The following is a 21,241-nucleotide window of genomic DNA, read 5'->3' as shown; positions in this document are numbered from 1 at the left end:
ATAACAACTGCAGTGGTCCTCAAACCTGATATGAGCAATATGTGCTGTGAAATGTATTTCCTTCTCCTTGGGCCACAGATAATCTGCATTCTTCCCTGTAGTCCAGCAAGCAGCACAAAGAATGTGCTCTGCTCATTTAAACATAACATTGGCTTCCGGGAGATGGTCATTGTGCCGTCTGGATCGCAATTCACAACCATTGGAATGAAACCAATTTGAGCTTCTTTCAAGATAATGCAAACAAATAATGGCAGATTTTCCTGCTTTTTTAAATAGTTTTCCCTCTCTTCACTCTCTTATCAGCACACAGAGCACTTATTTCTATTCTAAGGGGTCAGATGAAAGGTCTCACTTTCTGCAAGAATCAAGGCAAAGGAGAAGCCTGGCCCATGACTGATTCATGTCGCACACACTGGTGGGATGTTATGCATGGATAATTGATTGTCAAGGCCGCACGGCCAACGTTGGATCTTGATGGTGCTGCCGAAATGTCACCTTACTGATGTTACAGCAGCGCTGATATTAAAAAGGCTGCTCTCAAAGGCTTCTATCTGAGCGTGCTCCTCACCCACTGTGCTCAGGAGAGACGGCGCTGTTTGTCAGGCTTCTATATTTCAGACAAACAGATCTAGCATTTGCAGCCTTATCTGGGCAGGACAGTGTGCTTATGCTTCCAGAAGAGCATTGAACATTTCCAATCACAAGGATACATATCACTCTGCTTTTAAAGTGCTAATCAGAAGTCTGGGATTGTTAAAGAGTGGGAGGAGAAAATGAACATATAATTGAGATCTCAGATGATTTTTTTTATTTTTTTCCCGCATAGATGGTTCGTCTACTCCTAAACCCCCCAAAATTACACCTCTTTCTACAAGTACCCCTTTCAACATCAATAAAGAATCTGTCATTTTAGAGGAATATTTTTCATTTCAATTCAAAGAAGTTTTGAGGAAAATATGTTTGGAGATGTCACAGACATTAGGCCGGATAAGGTGGTATGAATTTGTATTTAAAAAAAAAAAAAAGAAGGGGGATTAAGTGAGTGGAATCCAGTAAATTTCAGAGTCAGAGCTGTTCTCCCAAAGCTGAGCAGTTACTGGTAAACTGTGTTAATCTATAAAAGGTAAAAATAGACTACACCTGCTTGCCTTTTTTTTTTTTTTTTTTACAACTATTGTACTTTGCACAGGATGAAGATCCAGCATCCATTCCCATTACCACGGACTGGGAGAGAATGAAGCTTTAAGGGATCCTTCACTGTTTTTACAAATGTGGCCTTAAACCTTTGAAATGTCCTCATTAGAGGTTCTATTCCTAACAAAACGCATTATTTTGCACCATATTTGTTTTATTAACTTTTAAAACTGGAAGAACTTTACCCAGTGCCCCGCCCATTGACGTCAACTTCATTTAGCAGTTTTTTTCAGTCAAAATGACAACTTGTGCTGCTTTGGGTTGCTCTAAAAATCAGTAAAAGTAAAAAAAAAAAAAAAAAGGTAAATGTATATGTTTCGTATACCGAAATTTAATAAACAAAATTCGTGCCCCAAAAAAATCTGACCGCATGTGGAGACAGTTCCAACTCTGCTGTTTCGTATAGAACGCATGAGGAAGAGAAAATCCAGACTTAAACCAATAAACCACCTTCAACCATTTCTGACAAGAACACCGGTTCTTTGCTGCAGACAGATTCAACTTTGGCCGTCATTGATGAGCAGCAGTCCGATCCTGGTTGCCTGTATTTACATGCACAGAGCTCTTTAATAAGAACATTTCAAAGGTTTTAGGCCACATTTGTAAAAACAGTGGAGGATCCCTTTAAAGCTTTTGTTCCTTTAAAAGCCTGTCTACAAAGAAACTAGACACAATAATCAATATTTTGGTTAAATTTGTGGAGCACAACTAATACTGAGCTACAGATATGTAAGGCAAATGAACCACATACAGTAGTTCAAATACTAATCTAATCAAGTATATACGGACTTCATGAAGCAATCCCCATAAATGTTTGTTAATAGGCTAAAGATTTTTCTAAGTGAAAATAAATAAATTGCAGCGCGACAAATGCATCCATGACTAAATAATAAATAATTACCCACCATGTATTTGAACTGGCATACATCCCTTGCTCATAGAAGGAATAAAGCTTGGGCCGAATATTGAAAAACCTGAGCAGAAAAAATGATTGTTTTTGAAAATAATTGTGTGTGTAACCAAGAATATCTGTCCCAGAATCATAGTGGAATTAAACTGCACTGTCAATGTATTATTTATGTTCTAAATTAGTCTCCTTTGGTGTAAGATTTCTAGACAAAGACCAATGGTTAACAACTTAATCAATTTCCAAAGATAATAAAACTGTTTTTGATTACCAAAGTAGCTGTCCTCACATCAGAGCCTTGACTGAAGAGATTTTTTTTAAGATAAACATTTGATGTTAAGCTGATGAAGATGTACCATATATATAAATGAAGATGTGATTGCTTCAATAACTTATAGTAATCTGTAGGTGCAGTTACAGAGACAAAAGTCCATTGGATTGAGATCATTCTGATTTAGAGTTTTATCAGATTCACACAGAATCGGTTCATTTAGTCTGCCTGTAAATAGGGCTATTGCTATATGAATTGTCTTTTTGTATTTTGGTAAATGTAGTTTCCATGTATTCCATTTTTTTTGTATCTTAGCTTCTTTGGTTAATTGCAGTACTTATTGTTAAAATCACGATCATTTAGGTGCTGGTTTACAGGCAAGGAGATGGAAGATCATATATGCACTGAGAATGCAGTCCATGTTATTGTTGTTATCCTGATCACATTGTTATGGTGGCCTGCATGTTTTGTCCCCAAAAGACAAAGTATTTTTCCTAGCTCTTTCAAAAAATTCCCAATTTTATCTTGAAATCTAATTTTCTTGCTGCAGGAGTATATTTACCATCCATTGCCTCTTTCAAGGACTATGAAAAGAACAGTTTATTGCAGCTTGCAGCTGTCAAACATAAAATCCTAACTTTTTACCACGAAACCATTTCTATCGAAAGTGGACTTTTTTTTTCTCAACTAACATCGTTATCTTTCAATAATAAGCAGATCCATACCCTATCTCTGCTGGTGAAGTGGTTTCCTGTTCTTTATCACGCCTCTTGAACTCACTGAAACCATTCAGAAGTCAAGGCATGCATCCCCCATAATCTGGTGTGAATTGACATGTAAACTTAGCCAAGTATTAACAGAACTCGGCCTGTCTTCATGCTGCTCTGTGAATCCTGGCTTGGCGTGACTGAGGTAAAAAGCAAACAGCTTGAGGAGCGAAGAGGACCTGAAGCAGACAGGCGGGAACAGAGCGCCGTGTCGTTGGAGTGCTGCGTCTGTAAAGGACCAGGAAGGAGCACTAATGGACACCACGTGCGCATATTCCGAGGGACTGCACTGTAAATTTCATCACCCCAATGCACAATACGGCCCATCCAAAGACGTGTGTAACGTGGCCTAAGACAGCTACCGTGTGAAAAAGCACGGCCGTTATGTGTGAGAGCCATGGCCAGATTGGTCACGCTGGGGTTTCTGAGGGGAAAACCAGGGGAACAGCTGTGTGGTTCACCTGTCCTGTCCTGTACACGGCTCTCCATCAAACCAACCCACATCCAACATCTAACATGGCAACATTTACAAGACCACAGCCCCTCCATTTATCAGACTTGTACTATTATATGGTGCTCTGGTTGTATAAGCACCATGGTTGTGGTCAGGAAAATATCCATGAATGAAAAGTAACGCCAAGCTCGGAGCTCAGTGTGGGGAGTGCTACAGGACACACAGTGTGTTTTTTTGAAAACTTTTCCTGCAACTTTGCTTTGGAGATAAGGCCCACTCCATGACTTCCTTTGTTTTTTGGAGAAGAGTTACAACACCACTAGCCTAAGCCGTGTATTATCTGTCAGCGTCCTCGTCCTCTTGAGCATCAACATGACTTTACCCACTCAGCGTCTATCACACATCCGCAGAGCTCAAGCAAACCTCAGGGAAGCCCAGGCAGGGTGGAGAGTGGTGGTTGTGGGGGGATTCCTCATTGAGAACAGAGAGAAGACGTACATGCCCATGGGCGCCACTATGGTAGCGCCCATGGGCATGGTCCTCTCGCTCTCTGGCAGCCACTTGGTTAAGCACACAACACTAATCCTCCTTGTGTCTTTATTGCCCTCTGTACAGAGGAGCAGGCCGGGCCCGAGGCTAGTTCGGGGGATGGGGGGTGATGGGGGGGCATCACCGTTGCAGGGCCACAATCATCAGCACTCAAGTTCGAAGATAGGCCACACTGTACAGTAATAGGACATCTATTAGAGGCAAGATGACCGCGAACCACACTCAGAGACTGAAGAGTTCTTCAATTTAACTCAAAATACTCACCCCAACCCGCTCTGCCCCTCACTTAGAGGGTTTGAGTGATTATTATAACCAGAAGAGACTATGTTGAATACATTCAGGTTTCAATACTGCCTCTTTAGCTGGAACCAATTGGCCATGATTTTAACATATAGCATTTTAAAGCAAGAAAAACACAATTTTGATTAACATTGGGGCACAATTTACACTGACACACATGCAGACATTTGTTTCCTGTTCATTTGTTTGTTTTAACCTGACAAGCATTAAGTCTAACAAAAAGTTTGGTTATTATTTTTCTATTTTTATCCTAAAACTATAGAATTAATTATATTCAATAAGCACAAAATACTGTTTCATTTCACTTATTTACAAAATGAGATTCTGTAAAATGTGTGTTATCACTCATTTATTCCATCATTACGCTCTTGGCTTGTTTTTTCATAGTTTTCTGAGCAAAATATTGTAGTGGGACAAGGGCTGTACTTGGAACTAAAAGTGAAACTTGAACCAAAAAAGTTTGAAAACCACTGCTTTAGAAAACATTCCTACCCTCTTCCAAGTATCCCACCCCAGTTAAACTTGCCCAACTGGCGCCACCTTGTGTCCACTGGCATTAAATCAAACGTAGACACAGGTGCATCAAATCCAATGTCACCTTTCCCCCCAGATCTCCTCACTGTCCCCCAGCTGTCACCTGAGCGCCTGGCAGCATAAGGTAATAGCATCAAGATGCAATCGAGATGACATGGTTGTCACTCATTCCGTGCACCCGGTGGCTTACAATGTAGAAGACAGACAGGAGATAAAGCCTTTGCACAGATGGAATGATAAAATGCTTCTCAATATTCATCAGAGCTCCGACTGCAGCAGTACAAACCATGAATCACTGAGGAAACTCAACGGTTACGCAAAAAAACAAGATGATACAGGTACACCATGGACTGATGGCCAGTCCATTAGATGTAGAAGAGAGACAGATATGTTCAGATAATTCCCATTGCATATATCTTATGTCAGTTTAGAAGTGAGAGAGATAGTTTAACCAAAAATAAATATAAAAATCACAAAAGAGGGAAAAAAAATGAAGAAGCATTTTGACGACTTTTCTTTTTGCACTAAGAATGTAAAACAGCATTTGCCGCCGAATATCTCAACCCAACAGAGCCTCTTGCTTGTAAGCTACATCCATATTAGCAGTTTATTTTCATGTTTACAGCGTTTCATATTCTCTAACAATAGTAACAGGATTACTTTATGACAAGCGGTAATTTGTGAAATTCCCTCATTTCAGTTTAAGGATTTTCTTTTTTGCTGTGGAAAAAAAAATGTTCCTGTATTCTGGTCCCCTCTGGAGGTTTTATTCCTGAAGCCCTTCAGGTTTTTCAAGCAGACCTCTGTAAAGAACCAGATAAAGCAGAGCACAGTAAGGCCTGGTGATACAGCCAGAGGCTAGGGAGACATTAATATATGCTAAAACAGCCATTGAGGACTATTTTTTCTCTTCGATAGACAATTCTAAGATTTCCCACAAGGTAGAAGATACAAACACTTTGCATATGTACACGGAGTTAGGATTTGCTGCTATGTCCCATTTTGACAGACAATGTTTTTCAGTAGATTATCCTCATATTTTGCATTTCAGCATTAAACTTTATGTGGTATGTCGGCATGCATGTTCTACAATACCATAAAAACCATTAAGCTTTACCAATTTTTATCATAATATATAGATTCTGACTATAGGATCATACTAATAACCAAATGTTAGGTTTGGTTGTCTCACAGTGGAGAGATCCGCTGCAATATCAAGTGTACTAGCATAATCCTTTTAAGAATGTTTTGGAGTTTGTTTTTTCTCCATATTACTAACAGTCTAGGTATGTTAACTTAAGGTTTACTTGTTCCTCTAAAATATGTGGTCTGAAATTGGTGTGTTTTTGTGTGCAGTAGGAATCTTGGACCGTCCATGGTATTACCATGCCTGGAACAGGAAAAGCTCAAACCTCCCACAGCTTCACTCTGGTAAAGTCATGTAGAAAGGAAAAAAAAATGTTTTTGATACATGCAGTAAAATAATTTGCTCTATAGATTTGGTACCAGTAGAGTTACTGTATGTACATGCACTAAAACAGAAAATAAAGAAACATGACATCCTGCTGGGAAACTGTGGACCTCATCCCAATAACGTCTTGTCAAATAGAAGGCAATACTTCATTTGTCCCACAAAGGTGAAATTCGGATGGAATGTGCACCATTCCAACTTTAGTTGCATTTGCTCTCAGTCGTTTACCGAGTTTAGTCAAAGAAGAGGTGCAGATCATTCTCCATCACTGACTTATCTACATAGCGATTGCATTTGTTTCAGTCACTAAAGACTGAAAGGGAAAGTTAAACACTTTGGCAAGTGGATACATTTTGAGCCTATCAAATATCACAATTTTTTTTTAGCCTATCAGCCATTTTGTGTGTGACATCAATGACTGCCACATTGTTCTTTGAGTCTGCAACAACATGGTACACATAAAGCTGCAGTATGTAGAATCATCAGACGCTCCACGCTCCCCTTCCCCTCCCTGTTTCAAAACTTATCGTCCCTTGCCAATATCCTCATTAACGCACACAGCTGTGGCGCTCTTAGCGACTTTTTGACAAATGTAGGGATTTTATCTTGTGTTATTGGAGAGTTTTCTGATGTGAGAACAGTAACTAGTAACCTGGCAAGAGCCAGATTGATGTGTAGCCTTCCCTTTGACTCAAGTTCTCCACATCGATCTGGGTCTGTGTCAGGCGAATCCTTTTGGAACCAGGGAGGGACATGAAGAGAATGCTTGAAGCTGATTGGGCAAAGCACCTTTCCATCATGATTTGTTTTAGCCAATCACACGCAGCAGGTTCCACAGAGACCCTACTATTACAACAACAACAATGTCTTTACCGTCCCAAAATGCACAAAGCACCTCTCGCTGTTGATCTTTCAAAATGCTGGATTCTTCAAAACTGAGTTTAAAGCAGCTTCCACACGTTCATCCTCCTGCGTTGACATCTTTCTATTTTGATTCGGAGCTATGCTAATAGCGGTAGCCCAGCTAGTTCTCTCCCCGCAACTGCGCATGCACTAGTTTTGCTTCGACACTTCTGCCTTCGTCACACCTGGATATCCCGCCCTAAACCACAATACTGTCTCATGATTGGTTCGAACCGGTTTGGTGTGCGCTGTGGAGGGTAAGGGCTGGAGCAGCACAAGATGAATTCTGGTGTTTGTGAACACCAGGAGAATCCATCTTGCAGGCAAGGTTAAGTAACTAGAGGCTCACAGCCGCTCCCCCACCGCAGTGATCCCAGCAGACCGACAGACACTCCACGTTCAGACTGTAAATTAATTGTGTCTGTTCTTTTCACCTTGATTATGATTCTCTTAGTTTTACTAGCTATTTATCCCATCTGTTCTCATTCTCCCTCTGACTCGGTATGTGGGGTGGCTGTGCACGGACTGAAGCCATTGTGCCTATGATAGGGACTTCTGCTGGAACGTCCGCCATTACATTTTACTATCGATGGTGCGTGATCGAGCAGTCAATAGCCCAAAACAGCTAATGGAGCACTGTGTTTGTAGAAAGATCTCTGATTGGCTGAAATCCAGCATCATGCTACTGGATTTAAGTCTAAATATAAACCTAAGAGAAAGGGCACAAATTCACTGTCCACTCAGTGAATTTGGGATTACAATATGCTCAAAAATGATTATGGATTTTTGACCAAATAATGCCAAAAAAAAGCTAACATATTGCAGCTTTAAACAAGTGCTAAGAAGCTGCTATCGAGTCATTTAATTAACCATTCAAAGTTATGCTTTACTGGCCGTGCATGGCTTAACAAACAAACCAGCTGCTAAGCTAAGCTTGCAGGGCGAACAGCTTGTCACTAAACAAACCTGCTTCCTGTCTGTTCAGCTGGTGGAGCTGTGAGTCCAGAATGCAGAGAAGGGGAAGAGAACAGCATTATACATGGAGAGTCGAGTAGAAGAGCTGGAACAGTTCACCAGGATGATTAATGTCATTGTCATTGAATATAATAACCCCAGTTCTTTGCCAGAGCGTGGCTATAGATAATGCTAATTCTGTCAACATAAGATCTCGCTAGTTAAACAGGGAAGAAATCTTAAAGGCTTCAGTATTTTTATGAGTAACGGACAGAGGCTGGGTTAGCGCTGTCCTGGGCAGGGCGGAGGGTTTGGGGAATGCTGTTTTACTCAAGTAGGCCCAAAGTTGAGCCTGGGAAGCCAGGACTGCTGAGTTAGACAGGCCTTCTCGGTCTATCCACTGTGACGCAAACAGGTCAATGAAGCCGGTCTGCAGAGCCGCTCAAACTGTCAACAAAGCGATGGAATGCTCCTGGCCTAGTAATAACGGTATTCATTCAATGAGGTCACGGCCAAGATGGCTGAACATTATCGAGTTTATATCTGTGTTAAGTGCAAGGTAAATTACTCATATTTTATAGAAAGAAAAGAAAATACATAGTTTTTATAACGTAATTGTATAGAATATTAAACTCTGTTATGTTTGTCACTTGTTAGTCTACCTTTTTTGGCAGTGGCTATCCATACGATTGCCGTATCAATATACCGACATTCTATTTGTATGCAGTGCCCCTATTTGGCCAATTTAGGTCACATGATAGGTCAGTCATTGGCCAGTTTAGGTCACATGACTAAGACTAAACTTTACCCTAAACCTAACCTTAACCCTAACCCCAAACCTAACCCTAAGACGCTACTTGCACTTCGGTAACCGTACCACTAGCACCAGGGGTTGTCTGTACGGCAACCGTACAAATAGACACTTTCACCTTTTTTATGTTCAACGCCTGAGACATTAAATGATTCTTAAGTTACTACTGTACTACTTTGTAACATTTCCACGGTGTTAGCATGCACTTTATGATTTCATAGGCTACTGGGGGGAATTAGTAAATGTACATAAGTGAATTAATGTATGGAAATGAGCTGTAGTGGCACTGAGGGTCTGTTCAGGTTGATCCTCAGCTGCATATGTTGGTAATCACCGCTGCTTCTTGAATTCACTCGCAGGCACGCAGTAAACAACCTGCTGCCAACACCCCCTACGCTTTGGTCTAATCCTCTGCTTCACTGGGCTCTGGTTAGTCACAAAAATACCAAAGTGAATTCAAACAGCAGAATACACAGGGCCACATTAACTAGTCTGTGCCTGCACACTAAAGCCCCAGGTATTATGTCTAGGATTTGCACTGGAATACGATTCCCCAGCGGAATTAGTAGTTTGATGCAGAATTTCTCAAACAACTTCATGACCTTTAAAGATCCAGCGTGTCTTCATTAATATATTATCATAAACCAAAGATTACCTAAGCTAGTGATTTTCTGAAACAATGTTTGGTCATGTATTTTGAGTATTATCCACTACAGATTGGATGCAGTCTGATATAAAACAGCTACATGTAAATAAATAAAATCAAATATGTCTTTTAGTTTTCCTACTAAATTATTGGGTAATGCTTCCACCTACTGGAGAAGACTGTGTGTTGCCTTGTATGGATGTCATTGATACTCATTTCTTTAATGTATGTTTCATTATAACTGTGTGGAATGAGTTTACAAGAGGTGGTGAACTGGAGGCCCTTTATTTAGTTTCACACCAGATTTGTCTTTAATAAAAGCCTCAGGGTTTCTGATGCACATCTGTGTCTTCTTCCACTGCTGGTAAATGTTGCACCAGTGTTTATTTTTACTGCACATTTTGATTTAGTTTTAGTCATAGTCTCTTGACTAAAATGAGACTTAGTTTTCGTCAACTCAATGACATTATGATTTTAGTTGACAAACTCTAGACATAGTTGACTAAAATATACAGGATAACAGTTTTTTTTTTTTTTTTTTTTTTTTTTTTTTTTAAGATTTAATTACCATTTATCAACCTGAAATGGGATGTTATTAATGTTTGTAAATACACACAGACATATTTGATGTGATTAATGTGTAGGACCACGAGTTTTGATTCGATTCCATGTGACAATATTATAGTTTAGTTTTTAGTACTTCAAAAACATCAATAGATTTTGATATACCGTAGTTTTCGTTCACATGTATATATATATTTTTTTTCAATAGATCCCAGTCCAGTTATTGTCACTTAAAAATGTAGTTGACAAAAACTATGACAAAAAAAAAAAAAAAACATTTAGTCAACAAAATTAACACTGCAAAACACCTCATAACTGTGATTTGGAACAGTCATATTGTATTTAGTTGACAGTTGGTGTGTTATACTTTGGTTGGATAGATATATTTGGTCTATTGTTGATTTAAGAGAGTCCAGGTGAAATGTGTTTAGTAGAAATACATCTATGATTACATTTAGTTTAGTTTGTTCTCTAAAAGAAAATAAAAAGATCTTTAATGCAATTCTGGCAAATACTGTAAGAGCACTGCAAGGACAGTTTTTCAACACTTACCTTTACTTTTTTTTTCTGCTTTTCCATCACTTGAGTTTGATCAGATTAAGTTTGTTTTAAACTAAAGGATAAAATTAAAGATATTTTTTGTACAATTCATATTAAATACAAGTCATTTGGGATTTCAATGGGAAACAGGTGATGGATGGTGTAATAGTAAATGTTAAATGTAAAATGTAAGACGTTAGTTACATGTATGGTTACATAACCTGACATTGTTTTGTTTATTTTCCTGATCATTGAATGGAAAACACTGTTCTAGAGCACACTTTATAGCCCAACGTGAATCAAAAAATAAAGTAAAAACGTGTAAACGGTGGATAAAATGAGTCTGGCAACCCTTCTGTCAAACGGCTTCATTTGTAGTTCCGGTTGATCTGGTGATCATTTTAAATGGTGACCATATCCGATTCGCTGCAGGTAGAAAGATCAGAAAACGATGATTTAGCTTTCTATAACCTCACCCTAACAACGCGTTGCTGCATGCTGTGAATTACATTCACTTTCTAGTATTTAAACGTTTTTGTTTGCAACATTAGAGAGGGAAATAAACTGGTAACAACAATGCTACTGGTAGGCGGTGTAACAAAACCCCAAAGCTATGTATCTAACTGGTTTAGCCCGCCATGAATCTCAAAGTATCTGTCAGTAGTTCCGTGTTCTTCAGCGCTAACTCAACCAACACTGCAGTCGGAAATGTCCGTCACTAGATTAGACGGTCACCACTTCAACCATAACACTGCTAGTGGAAGTTTCTGGACAAGTTGTCCGCTCTGCACCTGCCACTGACAGCAGCCCGTATCCACAGCCCACCATGGCGGGTAAAAGAGCTCTGGTGATTTTGTCCAAAGGCGCCGAGGAGATGGAGACCGTCATTCCCGTGGACATAATGCGCAGAGCCGGGGTTTGTAGAGAGAGAAGCACGCCTGTAGCATTAGCAAGCTACTAGCTAACTCCTCTTGGTACAAAACACAGATTTTGAACCCTGCCAGGTTCATAGCTCAAGTACCAGTTTGGTATTTTTAGGGTCATGACGAGCACTATTAAAGTCGAATACTGTGATAAAAATGTTGTTATTAAGACAAACGGAACATTTATGTAGGATATACCTGCTTGATGTAAATTTCTTACATACTATTTAACTTTTTATTGCTTTATCCCAACATGGTTTATGTCAATGAGTACACAGACAGAAGCCAGTTAAATGTCAACGTCCTTACCCCCCCTCCCCCCATTGATACCCTTCAAAATAAAAGTTCTACACACTGGCAGGAGGCCCATGTTCTGTCATCAATGCCTTGCACCACTTCTAATGTCCCTGTGTGTAAACCTGCAGATTGCGTGACGGTCGCAGGTCTCCTGGGCAAAGAGCCAGTGCAGTGCAGCAGAAATGTCGTCATATGTCCTGATGCCAGCCTTGAAGAGGCCAGCACACAGGTGGGACTCGCCCTCCATCTGCAACCAACCATTCATTCCATCTACTGTGTGTACACATGCATAGGACTGGAAAATAGGGCAAAACATTTCACAACAATTATTATCACAGTTTTCTTCATTTTCCTGCTTCTATCTCACATCCATGGTTGTGTAGTTTGTTGTTCAGAAAACGACAAGGCCACAAGACCAGATTAATTAAAACCGTGGCTATGGATACGTTAAACGTAGATAAATCTGGATACGTTAAACGTATCCGTAGCCACGGCCACTCTATGCATACGCAACAGTCCTCTTTGGCCAGTTTAGGTCACGTGATAGGTGCAACACGGGACTTAAAGTCCCGTCAGTTGTATTTTAGCTAATATTTATTTTTAGTAGGATTGAAACAATTAATTACATTGCTATATTGTCACGATATCATAAATGCAATTTTCTAATTGCAAAGGCTGCAAATTTTTTATTTATTTTTTTGTCCTGTCTTGTCCTGTTAAATTCAGTGTTTAAGAAGTGCAGTCCACATGTTTCATGAAACGTGAAGTTAGTTTGATATGTTGACAAGGTATAGCTACAGATTTGTTTGCTTGTTGTAATCTGTGCTTTAAAATGTATATTTTGTTTATTTAAAGTTTACATAAATCTGAAATGGTTTATGATGAAACAGATTGATTTATTCCTTGTGTTCGTTGAAAAATACATGATTAGAGCCCCTTGAAAAAATAATCGCGTATTAAATCGCAATCGCATTGTTGAGGGAAAAAAATCGCAATTAGATTATTTTTCCAAATCGTTCATCCTAATTTTAGCTACCCCGCTGACCCTTTTATTTTAGCCCTAACCCTAACCCAGAAATACCCTAAAATGTGTATTTTTGTCAGATATGCATTTTAGAAGGTGGAATTTTGCCATGTTAAATATGTTAAAATGTATATGTCACAAGTGGGATTGTGACATATGGGAATCTTTGAGTGTGGTGCTTTAGACCAGGAGTTCTCAACTGGTTTCACCCTGGGACCCACATTTTGCCACGGGCACTAATTCGCGACCCACTTTTTTTTTTTTTTTAATTCTTCAGACCAAGTTTTGTTTTTCAAAAATAGCTGTTGAAAACCAACATACATAATCTTTTTTAAATCAAAAATCTATATATATGTGCAACATGCATGTCACAGCATGCCTGTCAAAAAAAGTTTCTCTCAAAATAAAAGACAAGTCCCAACATGAGAGACAATTCATTTTTTATTTATTTTGGACCCAGCTGTCCACGACCCACCACAGGTACTTGTCCGCGACCCATTTTTGGGTCCCGACCCACCAGTTGAGATTCACTGCTTTAGACCACTTAGGCCATCCTGGCACGGTGAAAACACTGGCCGCATTACGCCTATGTAACGTAGCCATAGCCCCCGGGACAATGGCTACGTTTAACGTATCTCTAGACTCTTTCATTAATTATTGTGTTCTTGAATCGTTATTAACTTAAAATGTAAATGCTTGACAGTCTCTGTAACAGCATTAAAATAAAAAAGTTAACATCCATCCATTCATTCATTCTGCTTCCAGCTCACTTTGGCATCAGGTTGCCAGTCCCTCAGGACACATGCACACAGCGACAGACAGTGACGGACACATATGCTCAATAAAAGCTAAATGAGCACATTTCCTCCTAAAGGGAAGTGCACTTGAAATGCTTTTTATTTTGCTCACGTTGCATTAAGTTACTGGACTTGCAATAATCACAGGCATTATTCACCTAATGGAATCATATCTAAAGAGATCTTCTTAGAGAACCTGAAAACAGCTTTTTCATTTGATGATCATACAACGAACTAGTCTGTAGTGTTTGTTTATAGCATCTGAGACATTTTTCCTGTTCCAACAGAGTTGATTCTTCTAAATATGTCTTCATCCAGTTTTGCAGAACCCACGATAACTCATTAAAAATAGTTTTAAAAAATATATATATATCTGTTTATACTGATTTACAAAATAATACACATTATCACATTAAAGATGAATAAACAGTGCAGGAAAAGGCAGAACGTTTGAGGAGCTTATTTGCAGCCTTTACATAATTAGTAATCAATAAATACATTTTAGAAACAACAGACAAAAACAGAACTAAAAAAAAGGGAAATGTATATATAAAAACAAAAGATAACCTAAGATAAATAGTTAAAATGACTAAACATACAACTGTGATTAAAAAATTGTTTTATGATTTATCTCATATAATTTTACCACAAGGAAAGTGGTAAAAAGGGTTGTTTACAGAAGCACAAACTATGATTATTATTATTGTACAACAGCTCACACTGATTTTCATCACATTTTTAAGACTACAAACAAGATTTTGATGCTAATTTAGGACCTAACTTCATGTCCGTCTTTGTTGATTTTCCTCATAGGGCCCGTATGATGTGGTAGTTCTACCAGGAGGGATGCCAGGAGCTCAAAATCTGGCAGAGGTGAAAAGTTTAGACATTAACTCTATATGATTCTCTATCATAGAATATTGCTTTTTTGTTGTTGTTGTTGTCACAGTCAGCGATTTTGTAGATAGTTGAAAATGTGCTTACTCTCAGTGAGTTTACTTTGGCTAAAGATGACGACATTTCCTTTCTGACTTTTATTTTTTGTAGTCTCCTGCTGTCAAGGAGGTGCTGAAAGATCAAGATGGCAGAAAAGGTCTGATCGCAGCCATCTGTGCAGGTACAAACCTTAGAAACACCCAAGTCATCCTCATATTAAGGAATAAATTCATGTTTTCTTCACGAAGTTAAGTTTGGCATTTTGCAGCCCACACAGGGTGGTTTACTTTGATGTTCTTGTGCATTTTCTTAACTCTATCAGAGGCACAATATTAAATACTGTGTTCTTGCCATGATGTGACCCAAAAACATTTTTAACCTGAAAAGAAATCTTAAGGGATCATATTCTGAATTTGGATGTACCAAGCTAATGTGCCGCTAAATGGGATTTGGATCATAACCCTGTACATGGAATTAAAGATCTTGGACAGGAAAAAAAGGTGCAGGTGCTTTTTCATCTCCACATGGCTGTAGATATGGGCCATTCTCTGGTATTTAAGTAATTGGATGAATTGCTGAAGCTTATAGAGTTCAACACTCACTTTAACCACGTTTCTGAAAAATGCACGCTGCTAATGACATGCTTCGTTGATTTATAGTCATTCCTGGACCTTCTGTTTGACATTTTAAGTGTTAGGGGTGACGGTTTGATTAATAAGCGCCCTTGACGAAACCTATAAGCACTGGCATTTTATTTGACAGGTTTCAGACTTGGATAAAGGACACAGTGAAGGACGTGAAGTGGGGACAGACAAGGGACCGGTGAGAGATAGTGGATTGAGGGGTGTCCTAGAAATAACTGCAATCCTCACAGGATTACACAGTTTAATGAGCGTGCCAGCAAGAGGCATCGCTGCTTGACGTATTATTCTGTGGCAACACAAAAATCATTGTCTTGACACATATTAATTAAGGTTATTAAAGCCGTATAAGAATGAAAGTCAGACACTTCAAAGGGTTTGATTTTTATTTTTTTTAAAGCTGCTACCCCCGATATTTTTTTTATTTGATACATTTTGATTTGATTTGGCTTGATTTTTTTTCTCGAACATAAACACAACAGCAGTGTATCTACCACAATTAGAAAATAATAATAATAAAAAAAAAAAAAAAAAATTTATATATATATATATATATACACACACACACACACATCATTCATCGATATGTCTAATTAATTATACAATTCATCTATTCCACTATACATTCATCCGTCCAAACGTACACATACAAGGATATACAGACCCTTTCCTAAAAAAATAGAATATCATGGAAAAGTTGTTTAATTTCCATAATTCCATTCAAAAAGTTAAACTTTGATAAATTATAGATTCAAACGATTTCAAGTATTTATTTGTTTATTTTTACATAATTTGAGCTTCCAGCTCATAAGACCCACGAAAACAGGATTTCAAAAAAATTAGAATACTGTGAAGAAATCACAATTTACTTCTCAGTTTTTGCAGAAAAAAGAGGAGAAGAAGGACTGGACTGTTGGCCAGTGATCAAAGGTCCTCTTTTCTGATGAAAGTAAAGTGTGACTTTCATTCGGGAATCAAGGTCCAAGGGTTTGGAGGAATACTGGTGAGGAACAGAACAGAACATTGCACCTCAAATCATGACTGACTGTAGATATTTCACACTCAAGCAGCTTGGGTTTTATGAGCTGGAAGCCCAAATGTAAAAATAAACAAATAAATACTTGAAATAGTTTAAATTGTGGGCCCTGAATCTATAATCTATGAAAGTTTAACTTTTTGAATGTAATTATGGGAATTAAACAACTTTTCCATGATATTCAAATTTTTTGGAAAGTGTCTGTACACACCTAGTTACAATTTTTTTTCCCTTTAATCCTTTGAAATCATATTGTATGCCTTTATAGATTAATGAATCGAACGTCATTTACCCCAAAAAGAGAGGAAAATGGTTGAAATTGCCACTTGAAATTTTGTTTTCATTTTCGCAAATTGCATTGTGGAATGTGAAGTCCTATTAACGGATGCATAGTAGTCTTTTTACTTCATTCTTACCATGATTTCTGTTTATATATTTTTTGTTCTAGTTTTTTTCTGACATTCCCTCTAAAAAAAGATGATTGGGGGTAGAAAGCAGTTTTAAGCAACAAGCTTTTTTCATATTTTTACTTAATGGTAGGGATGTCTCAATACTCTTTTTCTTCCATATGATACGATATTGCTCCTGCGTCTCGCCGATCCGAATTGATCCGATATCGGTATGAATCATACATACTTTTAGTTTTATGTGGAATGTGAATAGTGTGGAACGTTAGAAAAGGTTTGATCAAGTGATGTTATTCAAACAGAGAACAATAGTCAACAACAGTAGGTATGAGAAAAACTGACCCATTTATTATTAACCAATTGGTTAAATACATTTTAACCTTCAACATAATATCTACAGTATTCTACAATTGAATAAAATAAATAAAAAATGAAGAAAAATAAATAAATCTGAAAATCCGGAAATTTGAATCCAATATTTGTTTTCAGGCTAATATCGGACCGATATCTGATATCAATATCGGATCAGGACATCCCTACTTAATGACAAGACTCTTTGGCTACGTTCACACTGCAAGCAACATACACTTGGCCAATAAAGATGATTCTGATTCTGATTCTGATTCTGATTCTGATAATGCTCAATTCCGATTTTTTTTGCTCAGATCCATTTTTTTGTTTGTCTGACCCGCATGCTTATTGTCGCGTTTGTCTCAACATTTTTGTGCAGTGGAGTCAGAGCATGAATGAGCAGGTGGAGGAGGACGAGGAAAAAGCGACAAATATTTTGTTCTTGTTTTTTTGTGGTGCCAATTTGCTTTTGAACACAGACCATTTATGATATGAACCTTCAAGCTTTGACCCGAATCCGACAGAGGAAAACCGAGACAGACATTAGGTATTTGTGTTCGTGCCCGACCTGAAACTGACAATTAAAACCTATTTTTTCCTCATACAAATGACATATTTACGTTTGTTTTAGTGGTAAACCTGCTTTAATTAATAAACAACTGTTAATGTCAAAAGAACAGATTGTCGCACGGGGAAACCAGCGCATGTTAAACACACAGGTGCGCAGTGTGTGCATGATACAGTGCATCTATTTAAATAATCCACATATCAAACATAAGGATAAGTCATGTTCTTGTGCAGAAAATGGATTGTATCAACAGTGGATACTTAAAGCCTGTCCCTCTCTGATCCATGGTGATCAGAGGACAGCAGGCAGACTGCAGCGATGCTACGCTAACAGCTCTAGCTGTTAATAATGACATCAACGTATCAAACGCGCATTAATGCTGCATTCAATTGCACTTGGAACCTGAAAAGATCCTGGTCATCAATTTTGACCTCTGAGGTAAATGCATTTTGTTCAGTAACCTCAGAAAACATGGCTGGCCACAGCAAGCTGATGTTAGTTTTTATATTTTTCAAGGAGCAAAAATGCCTTCTGGGGAAATACTGTATATTAGCTCCTTGGGTAAGAGAGAGAGAGAAACGTCATTCACTTGAAGTAAGACTTGAACGCACCAGCATGGGTAATCCTGCATGCTTCATTGAACCATAGACTGTAGAGAGTGCATTGAACTATACGGGTATCATTACTTACGCAGAGCGGCGTTCAAATGAAACAGAGTCGGGATGGAAACCACAAACAGTTAATCTGCACTTTAGTAACAACACCTGCCAAATTAGACGACACATAAAAGTAAAAGTTGAGGAGAAAATGACTGTTTACATTTAAAGGTGGGCGCCGCCATTTTGCTAAACGTAATTCTGACCAACTCGAGGTGCTTGGACCCTGCCCGAGTTCCTGAGTCGGGGTTCCGAGTTCAAGGGCCATTTTATTGCACTTTTCCGATTCGTACTGTCGGATTTATCCGAGTTCTGAGTGCAGTCGAATGCAGCATAAATCCACCTTGGCCGTTCACACTGAGTTTTGCATTGAAAAAGATCCCATCTGTATCTGATTCAGGACCACATATGAAAGTGGTCGAATCTGATTTTAAAAAGTCAGATATGGGTTGGATTTGAGTGTTGACACTGCTTCAAAAAAATCAGATCTGGTCACTTGGCTCCCAAAAAATCGGATTTGGGCCACATTTGCCTGCAGTGTGAACGCAGCTTAAGTTTTTTTTTTTTTAACATATTTTATGTCTCTTATTATTTTTTATTACTTTCTTTCAGCTTTTTTTTGTCAAAGCAGCAAAACATTTAAAGAGCTGTTTCCTAAAAACAGAGGACAGTTTTACAATTGGTATAAGCTTTTTGTTCACTTACGCACAACACTGCTACTCATGGTCTCTCCCTGTTAGCTTCTGATCCTGCTCTATCAGACTGACTCCCTGTCTCCCAGACTGGCGTCCTTTGGGTGGGGACCGGCTGTAACAGGAGTAGTCAGGTTTTATCTGGCCTGTCTGCCGTTTGCTAGGGCCAGAGTCAAATCTTTAGACCGCACAGGCAGTCGGCCAAAGAGCATAATCAATAACTTTCTATTTATTAACAGTTTTTTGGATGAGCTCACTGCAGCTCGAGGACATTTCTAAAGTTAATGCAAAGGCAATAAATGTCTTCAGCCTCTCCTTTTTCCCTTCTTTTTGCAATGTTGCTCATTATTTGGCAAGAAGCTGAAGTTCTAATATTAGAAACAATTGCAATGCTGCCGGCTCAATTAGGACGCAGTATATGTCACAAGAGATTGCTGACATTCAGTCATTAGGTATTATTAGAACTTAATTTTGGAGTTGCAAGCACTCCCTTTGAGTGAGTTTCCTTTCACAGTCACAGATTTACCCTGACCTGTCCACAGTGTAAATGAAACCAGTAATATTATTCCTATTTTTATAGCTTCTCAGTGAATATCAATGCGTGTAAATGACAAACATATAGTTTTGCCCCAGTACTGTTTCTGTGATCTGTTGTAAAGATCAAGTAGATGGAAATCAGGAGTGACATGATCAAACCACATGTTCTTCAGTGTCACTTTCTCACAGGAAGCTGTTAAATGAACCTTAAGCAGCTTTGCCCTTTTGCAGGTCCGACTGCCTCTTCTGGCGCACGGCATCGGCTACGGCAGCACAGTCACTACACATCCCGCCATGAAAGAGAAGATGATGGCTGGAGGTAATAAAAATCAAATGCATGCGCCAGCGGCATTTTGTATTTATCTCGAAAAGAGAGTTAATGTTAATAAACTGAAGAGGCCAGGAGAGGGCGCTATAATTTCTATTTGTTGCCTAAGGAAATGCATGTCAAGGCTAAAACATCAACACCTAAAAGTGAAAGTGGTTGGATGCAGGGGATTTGACACTAGAAGTGGGTCAGAAGCTGAAAGAACAACAGATCAACTTTGTGTTCATGTTGTTGTCCTGTGATGTAGCTCAACGCTATCTGATTGTTATCACGCTCGTGCGTTAGTCTTTGTCTTTTTTTTTTAGACCACTATAAATATTCAGAGGCTCGAGTACAGAAAGATGGACATTACATCACCAGCCGTGGGCCAGGAACCAGTTTTGAGTTCGCCCTGACCATCGTAGAGGAACTTATGGGGGCCGAAGTCGCAGCTCAAGTCAAAGCTCCTCTTGTAATGAAAGACTGATTGTAGTAATTTTCACTCTAATACAGCAAAGAGGACGTCTCATTGGGTCAGTCAGACGTTACTGAGATGCTAAGTCAGTGTAACTGGCATCAAGGGTCAGTGTGACACATCATTCTTTCTCAGAGTACACAAATCTGTGTCCAGTTTAAAAGCAACATGCAGAATTCACTGTATATACTTTTCAAATAAAACAAAATGTACGCTTATTTAAAGATATTTGTCTACCTCGTATTATTTCAATATGTGGACAACTTTTGTTTTTTTTCTGGGCTTTATAAGCATTTTATTCTTTCAAAGTTGCTCGAAATGTCTACACACACATGCACGCATTACTTCCAATTGCCTCTAGTAAACCTAACATACATGCTTTTGGAATGTGAAAGGATGGGACATGAGGTGAGAACATGCAAACTGCACACTTAAAGGGGTCCCTGGGCTTTTCCTAATCAAGATACGATTGATCATGTGACAATGCAGCTGTGCCAGTGGCCAGTGGTTTTATTTTTAAGATAAATTGGAATCTTAAAGTGTCAGGTTCTGGGGTTCAGAGGCAGTGATAGTAACTGTAGCTCACATTTAACCTAATTCTTAACATTTTTTTCCTTTTTAAGACAAAGTGCCAATTGTTTATTTTCAGAGTGATTAATCTAGAAAACAAAATAAAGAAATAGGTTTCGTTAGGCTAAACAGACACCTTTCTTTATTTACATTTGCACA

The 21,241-nt window shown here is 38.6% G+C and overlaps 1 protein-coding gene across 1 annotated transcript; it reads left to right on the top strand.

Moving 5' to 3' along the window:
* The first annotated feature begins 11,466 nt into the window (after positions 1-11,466).
* On the top strand, positions 11,467-20,738 carry park7 (parkinson protein 7). The gene is given in 7 exon segments (XM_028446916.1): positions 11,467-11,785; positions 12,214-12,314; positions 14,720-14,779; positions 14,954-15,023; positions 19,962-19,972; positions 19,974-20,049; positions 20,364-20,738. Coding segments are annotated over 7 exon segments (573 nt in total). The 5' UTR covers positions 11,467-11,691; the 3' UTR covers positions 20,525-20,738.
* Positions 20,739-21,241: the final 503 nt, after the last annotated feature.

The sequence above is a fragment of the Gouania willdenowi genome, chromosome 5 (genome assembly GCF_900634775.1).
Source record: "Gouania willdenowi chromosome 5, fGouWil2.1, whole genome shotgun sequence".
NCBI lineage: Eukaryota > Metazoa > Chordata > Actinopteri > Blenniiformes > Gobiesocidae > Gouania > Gouania willdenowi.
The sequence above is the reverse complement of the archived record's forward strand: the minus strand, read 5'-3'. Positions and strand labels throughout refer to the sequence as shown.